This window comes from Papaver somniferum, unplaced genomic scaffold (genome assembly GCF_003573695.1).
Source record: "Papaver somniferum cultivar HN1 unplaced genomic scaffold, ASM357369v1 unplaced-scaffold_114, whole genome shotgun sequence".
Lineage (NCBI taxonomy): Eukaryota > Viridiplantae > Streptophyta > Magnoliopsida > Ranunculales > Papaveraceae > Papaver > Papaver somniferum.
The window spans coordinates 3,509,273-3,516,997 of NW_020620381.1; the positions used below are offsets into that span (position 1 = coordinate 3,509,273).

The 7,725-nt window shown below is 33.6% G+C and overlaps 1 protein-coding gene across 2 annotated transcripts; it reads right to left on the reverse strand.

Moving 5' to 3' along the window:
- Positions 1–218: 218 nt before the first annotated feature.
- LOC113328920 (rust resistance kinase Lr10-like) lies at positions 219–7,331 on the reverse strand. Of its 2 annotated transcripts, XM_026575914.1 has the most exons (8): positions 6,908–7,331; positions 6,485–6,813; positions 6,156–6,173; positions 5,963–6,007; positions 5,605–5,664; positions 5,457–5,489; positions 5,242–5,259; positions 219–1,427 (listed from the first exon to the last, which is right to left on the reverse strand). In XM_026575914.1, exons 2-8 carry the CDS (start codon positions 6,798–6,800, stop codon positions 334–336), a joined length of 1,584 nt encoding a protein of 527 aa, XP_026431699.1. In that variant the 5' UTR covers positions 6,801–6,813; positions 6,908–7,331; the 3' UTR covers positions 219–333. The 2 variants fall into 2 exon arrangements, with proteins under 2 accessions (XP_026431699.1, XP_026431698.1); XM_026575913.1 differs by having other exon boundaries at positions 6,485–7,331.
- Positions 7,332–7,725: the final 394 nt, after the last annotated feature.

The window sequence follows — 7,725 nt, forward strand, 5'->3', positions numbered from 1 at the left end:
AGCGTCACGCCATTATTGGGTGGTGATGACTCGATCGAACCTTTCCATTATATTATCTGGTCCTTGTTGATTGTTTTTCCATGTGTAAGTTCTACACGGAATCCGAAGTCCATAAAACCCAATTGATCTATCATTGTGAGGAAAGATTGCTTCTCATACATAACCCGTCTGCCTCCTTTTTTTTCGGCACGAAGACATTTTAAAATGGTATGCAAATATATGGCAAACCAAAATATCATAAGAAAAATAGTTAGTAGAAACTAATTTTCTATCAAGTATTATTTGATACAAATATTTCAATGAAAGCATAACAACGCATCAATATTTTTTACATCATACAAGTGAATCTAACATGATATCTTCATCTCCACCGCAATCTGCAATTGAAAACGGTTTGTCAGGAATCTGCAGTACTCTGATGTCTCCTTCTAACATTCCCACAACTTTAGTCATGGAGGGACGATCAACAGGCTTCAGCTGAATACACCATAGAGCAACTATGATTATTTTCTTTGCTATTTCGTTTTCTTCTTGAGTAGCATCTTCCATTTGAATATCTTCTCCTTGTTTCAATTGTTTGTAAACCCATGATGGAAAATATATTTGACTTGCATTCTCTGCTAACGCGTTCAAATTTTTTCTTCTTCCAGCTATTTCCATTAACAACATGCCGAAACTATACACATCTGACTTGTAGGAGATTCCTCCGATATTTCTATAAAATAATTCTGGGGCCATATATCCTAAAGTTCCCCTAGCCCCGTGTGTTACCGAAATTATACTGGCATCCATCGAGTATGACCTTGCTAATCCGAAGTCTGAAACTTTCGGATTATAGTTCTGGTCAAGTAGAATATTGTGAGGCTTGATGTCAAAATGTAGTATTCGCATACTACATCCTCGGTGTAAATATTCGATCCCACGAGCTATTCCTAATGCGATTCCATAAGTTTTTTCCCAATCGAGAAGGTTTGTAATTTTTCCTTCTTCCCGAGGAAATATATATTTCTCGAGAGATCCGTTGGGCATGAATTCATAAACAAGAGCTTGTTTTCTACGTTCGGCTACGAATCCGATGAGCTGTACCACATTCACATGATGTATCTTTCCCATAGTAGCTACTTCATTGATGAAATCTTGCCCGTCTCCTTTTGTTGAGGTAAGAATCTTAATTGCAACAGCACGATTATCACGAAGAGCTCCTTTGTATACATATCCAAAGCCTCCTTGGCCTAATTTTTCCTTGAAATTGTTAGTCATTTTCTTGACATCGTTGTAGGAGTACCTTATAGGCATCTGGTCTGCGTAGATGTCCAAGAAGTCTTCGATACTTGCGTTCATGGCACGGTTTCTTTTTCTCAATGCATATATCAAAATTGAAAGAACGAATGGTGCCACTAGCATGAATCTTCCCAGCAAGATCATTCCTAAATTAACAAATTAGGATAATCAACTGCGATCAGAATCTCGAGTACTTTGGAACATAATTTGTTATCCTAGATTAGTTTGTCATGGCTGCTTAAAACTAAAAGTATTAGTTATAACTTGTTGGAATATTCATAAGATATGCGTAAGACTTAGTCTGTTGGTCTTGTATTCTAGCTGGATAGGCCTAGTCAACTATCCATAGTTTGTTGGTTATCTTTAGGTTTACTGTTTATCCATCTTCCTATATAAATAGGAATTGTTGTAAGTGTAAAATTATCCCAGAATAATTAAAATTTTGAGATCATTAATTTTATTCACCCTCGGGGGTTTTTCCGTGGATTGATTTAATTTCACTGTTTTCTAATTATAATGATATGCATCTTGAATTTGATCTGTATATCAAAATTTAAGATGGTACCAGAATAGAAATGCTCTTCTTCCGTTTTCTATTCTTTTAATCATCTGATTCGGCTCAATAGTAGTATGTTTTTCTCTATTGATGATTATTTATTTTTATCAGAGTTATTATCAAATAGCTCTTCCAAATTGTGCTTTTTATTTAATTGGCCTATACCAATGTAACACCACATCTCCGGTTTGTTTCTCTGTGCATCATTGTTACTCTGTGTTATTTCAGTATCATATGATAATATATGCATGGGTATCAAAGTCTCATTTGCATCACGTCCTTATTTTCAACAAAGTTTCTATATTGTTTGATGTGATTATCCATTATCTTGTTTGATGTGATTATCCATTATCTTGTATAATTTGCTGATAATAGTTTTTTTTTCCTGAAAGTTAATACATTATTTATGGAAATAGTTCGTGCTGTTGAGAATCTGTTAACATTTCTCAGTAGCGTAGTATCCAGGAACGTCCAACCACCTCACGAATCTCACTGAGAATCGCGATTTTGCGCTCCTCACAGAGATTCGGTTGGGAGCGCACTCTTAACACCAGAGAAACGCATTCCTATCCGGTGAAAACGTTTCAATACTATCACGGAGGAAAAGAGAGTAGAATAAAGGGGGAAAGAAACTAGAGAAAGAGAAGAAAAAAAGGTAGAAAAAAGGGAAGAAGAATGCGGAGAAATCAAAAACGAGAAAAGAAAGTAGAGTTTCTAGAGGAGAAGAAAGGTAAGAATACGTGCAGCTGCACAAAAAGGAGAAGGAAAAAAAAAAGTTTTGGTATTAAAACCCTATGGTTGTACTCATTTAGTTTGGGTCATTTTTAACTAAAAACGTCTTGTTATTCTGGGCTAAGTAAGATCCCAAGCCCAACGTATTACCCTACATTACATTAGGTATATTTACACTTCCACCTCTAAGATCAATGGGATACAGACATACAAAAATACAAAACTAGCTTCGGAATGTTCCAAGAGAAGAAAAAAATAAGTGAATGACAATTTTGCTCCCTCTCCCGACCTCGTTCCCGTTCCTGGCTACTAAGCTCAGTAATATGTTTTAGTGAAATATCGTTATCTCGAAAAAAATCCACTATTTTCGCGATTATATCAATCAATATTTTGTTTTTTGCTCGGATTTTCATTATCAAAGATTCCTCAAATATTTCATTGATTATTTTACTGTCAACACAGAATAATTTGTTGTCATCGGCAGTTATCCTTTTAGTACTGCTAGAATTTTTTTTTACTTACCTAAATAGCTAAATCAATCTTCCACTGATTGTTCACTGTATCTATAGTGTTCATCAAAGGTGTATTAAGCTGTATTATCTTGACTCAGATTTTTTTTTATTGGTTAACTTAAATTGTTAGTGTCATATTGTTTGGGTTATTTAAGATCCTGCATTATAATTTTATGGGCCACTTCACTCATAGTCAATTAGTTTTGAGTTGGATGCTCATATTCTAACATGGTATCAGAGCAGGCTATTTACGACGAGTCATATGACCGTGTCTTTTTTTCCGTATTACCCGATTTAATTATCCGCATGTTAGATCTAGCGAGGCTACACGTGATGGGGCATCTTGAGATTATTACTCTCATATTGTCTGGATTATCTAAGATTCTGCGATTTATAACTCTATAGGCACTCCACTCATTGCCCATATTCTAACATAAACAACTCTGTTATTTTCATAAACTAATTCGGTTGAATATCTCATGATTACTAATTCGACTAAGAGTACAACCATAGGCCTAATATGATCAGAGTTATGATCACTCAGATCAGTTTCTCTCTGAAAATCTCGTCAATTTTGGTAATCTAATTGTCTCCAAATATTTTCCAAAGATTATGCAGTCTTTGACTTTGCCAGTCAAAATCTAAATCCAAATTTATTGAAGGATTTCTCTATCTAAATCCAGTGCCAATAAGTGTCAGTTTAGACCTTTCTACGTTCTCATTAAATCAAATTGATTCTTTTTTTTTTTTTGCTCGGCACAGAAGAAACGATATATCACTGGTCACCCAATCATTCCTATGTCTTTCTCCTAATGACCACTTATTTTGTTCAACATATTCTTGTTATTTCTGGTCTAACAATAAAAGGCGGTAATGAAATACAACCCTCATTTGGATTAAATGCAACCCTGACTAAATGCATCCCTTTGAAATTTGTGATTAGCTAATTACAACCCTAATTATCAGTTTTTCCTTGCCATTTACTTTGCCTGACCACACATTCATTTACATAAGGTACTGTATACGTCTTCTTCCATTTACGATTACAGTCTACAAAAAGAAAAACCACCACCGGGCACTGCCATCATCTCCACCGCCACAACCATCTCCACCAAACCATCAATTCACAGCCGTTATCATAAAAAAAATTCTAATCAGCTTAACCTCTATTTGGAATTCGGGTTTCTTTTTCCTCTGTTTAGGTTTTTGGTTCACATGCGGATTTAAAATTTGATTTCTATTGAGGTTAACTTGATATATGTCAACAAAAATTTGAACTATCATAATAAGAAAAGAATTAAACCTAACGAAATAGCGCTTTCAAAGATGATTGTGATGATATGTCAGGGATTTGAGATCTCCATTGATATGTATATGAGTGATCATCAACTTAAGAATTAATGATGATGACGACGACGATCTTAGGTGAAGTATGTTGTGATATAAGAAAGAATGCCACCAAACTGGAAGCAATATTTAACTAAGCTCCACAAGATGCCATTAAATCCCACTTCCAAACCAACCTTTTTATTGGTTAAATGGTTCAGAATGTTCAGATACTCTTATATTTAGGTGAAGACGTTGACCGACTATATTTGGATCGTATTTAGTTATTTTGAAATGAAAAAAGAAAAATTATGAAAAGTAGGATACCGGTTGTATTTAACCCAATCTAGGGTTGTATTTAGTCACTTCCCAATAAAATATTCTCACAGTGAAACCCAAAAATATTACTAGTTTTTAATATATACTGTCATTTCGGAAGTTGATTTTCTTCCAAAACACTTTGACTCTCTAAAGATCTATATATTGGGAAAATAACTTAATCTTGTTGAAGAAAAAAAAAAGATATTATTGGTGTTTTTTAATTGCTTATAAAAATTAGCCATCAATTGGGGATAGATGGTCTACGTAATATCGGTATTCTCTATTTTTATTTTCTGTTTATTATGATTTTGATATTTTGCTTAATTATCATTATTGATTTAATTTCACTTTTTTCTAAGATCAATGTTATCAATCTTAAAATTTGATCTACAAATCAAAATTTAAGATAATTTAACCACGAGTATTAAGTGAAAAACTAGTTGTCACACAACATCGAGATCATTTAGTGGTTAGTCATCAAGCAAACCAGTATATAAGTTAGAGATATTTTACCTGGAAAGATGATTATTCCTGAAACAAAAAAAGAAGAAGAAAAAAATAAGGAAACAATAAAAGTAACATTCTGCCAAACTAAAAAGTAAAGAAAATAGTAACTTTTTCTGTTTAATTTTTAAGAAACTGTGGTTGGAATACTGGTTGAGGAATTTTTGGGGAACCGCTTAGGCACATGAATAAACTTCATTTTTGATGGGTTGATCTGAACTCACCGAAAATATATACTTTGACATATTCCAGAGAAACTGCATTTTAAACAAAACAATGACGGGAAGAATCAGATGAGATAGTATTCTATATATTCTTATGTAGAATGAAATCAATTTTGACGGATTATGAGAAATTAGAGATTAAGTTTACCTCCATCATCGTTGATGTGGCTGGAGAACCGAAAATATTTCAAACCTCTCCGTATAAAATCTAAATAAGAACCAAAAATATTGTTTATTAGTTGACACACAAAATTATCAGTACTGCATCATTTCTTGAAGCTTTCGGCCAAATGAATTATGAATGACGGATAGTTATTAATGAATAAGTAGGGGATTAAAGTGTGAATTATTAAAATAAATAAACAAACTCAAAATCGACTCTTGAACTAAAAATCGTCTTAGAGGTTAGAAGCGGTGCGGGATCCGCCAATCAAATTTGTAAGAATGTGTCTATAAAATGTTTTCTTTATTCTGTCCGAATAGTATTGTCGGTGAGATTAACTTACTTCCATAGTTGACGGCGTAAGGGTACAGAATATCGTATATAGAACCTATTAATAAAAAGCAAAAGTAGAACTTTTATCAGTTGACATCCAATAGACAAGAAAATTCTTACACTATTGCATGAATCTTTACAATTCGAAACTGGTTACTTTTGATCACATACGACGATCGGATGAGGGGAAAACATGAACTTACTAAGAAAACGGATGAAACCTGCATTTACAAAAACAAATCAAAAGCAAATAAATTAGTACAGGCGTGCAGAAATTAAATAGAAGAAGCAAATGGATGAAAGACATGGATATGAAATGTCGATTCTTAAGATGCCTTTTATCAGGGTGTTCATGTTCTGTTTCAAAATCGGAGATCGATTATCGAGGGAAAAATCATACATATATACCGTTGATCTACTCATCTAAAATACTCCATGAAAGAAAAGTCCAATGATGCATAAGAAAGATCAACGTTGACCAATTAATGATGACCGGATCAAAGAGAGATTAAGCTAGCGTTGATCAACTTACCTGATTCTTTTCTTTGGGTGAAGATCTCATAGTCCCCGTACTTGAGTACGAAGCCTTTCATCATTTGGTCATGAACATCTGAATAAGAACCAAAGGTAGTCGATTCATATGTATCATAATTCCCTTGCTTGGAAGCTTCATATAGAGCCTCATCAAAAATCCAAGACGTAAGGAAACTTGTGCATGAATTCTTAATTTCTGAAACCAGTGGATCCACCATGACATATGTTGAAAATTTGCTTGAAGAAGACTTATTAACACAAGGTGAAGTGTTCAAGTAAAGTGGAAAGTCATTTAGATTCCCTGAGCAGTTCATGTATATCACCGGCCTACACCCAATACGAAAATATATATCAGCAGGCCCAAACACGTCATGTAATGAATTTTTAGGCATCGAAGAACAGTTTGAGTCTTTTTGAAGACCTGGATCGATTAATCGAATGTATTGGCTTGTATAATTTATTCCCATGACATAAAATCTTTTTGAAGAAACAGTTGCAATAGTTCTATTATTTTCGCATAAGAGTTCAATTAGTGATTGATTGACGCACTGATGAGAATTCCCGTGTATGAAGAAAGGGCAATGGATGTCTTGCAGATCTCCACAAGAGAAATTATGTGACGATGACGATAATGATAAACTGGTTTCATTATTTTTAGTGATATTGGAGGAACTACTAGTGCAAGGAATAAGAACGAGAATAACAAAATATAGTATAAATAGAATGATATTCATTTCTGAGATGAGATTGGATGACTGATTTCTCTTGCACCTAAAGTTCCAATAAATAAAGAAATCCTTTGTGATTGATTCCTCTTCTTCCTTTTGCTATCAAATAAATTACTCCCTCCCCCTATTTTAGACAAAGGGAAAATGTAGACTAAGGAAAAAGGGAGACTAGTTTTTTTCCAAATATATCTTTAATAATTATTTTTGAAATATGTAAATTTCCTAATTTTTGCTTCTTCTTTCTAGTGGGATTTTGAATCTTGTTATAGGGGTGGAAGAAACTGTTAAAGGAGCTAATATAATAATAGGACAAAGAAGATTATTATATGATAATTTCAAGAGATATTTTGACTTTGGGTCATAACAAAACGACCAGAATTGTATTTGGGTTATCAAGAAATTTTAATCAGAGTTTGGGTCATAGAAATGTCGTTGACCGTCTGGACCGTTACATAAATCTGTTACATGTGAAATGATTAACAAAAACTTGGGTTTGTGTTTATTTACTGGT

Coding starts and splice junctions, on each gene's coding strand:
- LOC113328920 (XM_026575913.1), bottom strand. CDS start 7,220: ATGAATATCATTCTATTTATACTATATTTTGTTATTCTCGTTCTTATT. Junction 5,665..5,962: donor TTACGCCGTCAACTATGGAA/GTAAGTTAATCT, acceptor GTTCTTATTTAG/ATTTTATACGGAGAGGTTTG. Junction 5,490..5,604: donor CCACATCAACGATGATGGAG/GTAAACTTAATC, acceptor TTTAAAATGCAG/TTTCTCTGGAATATGTCAAA.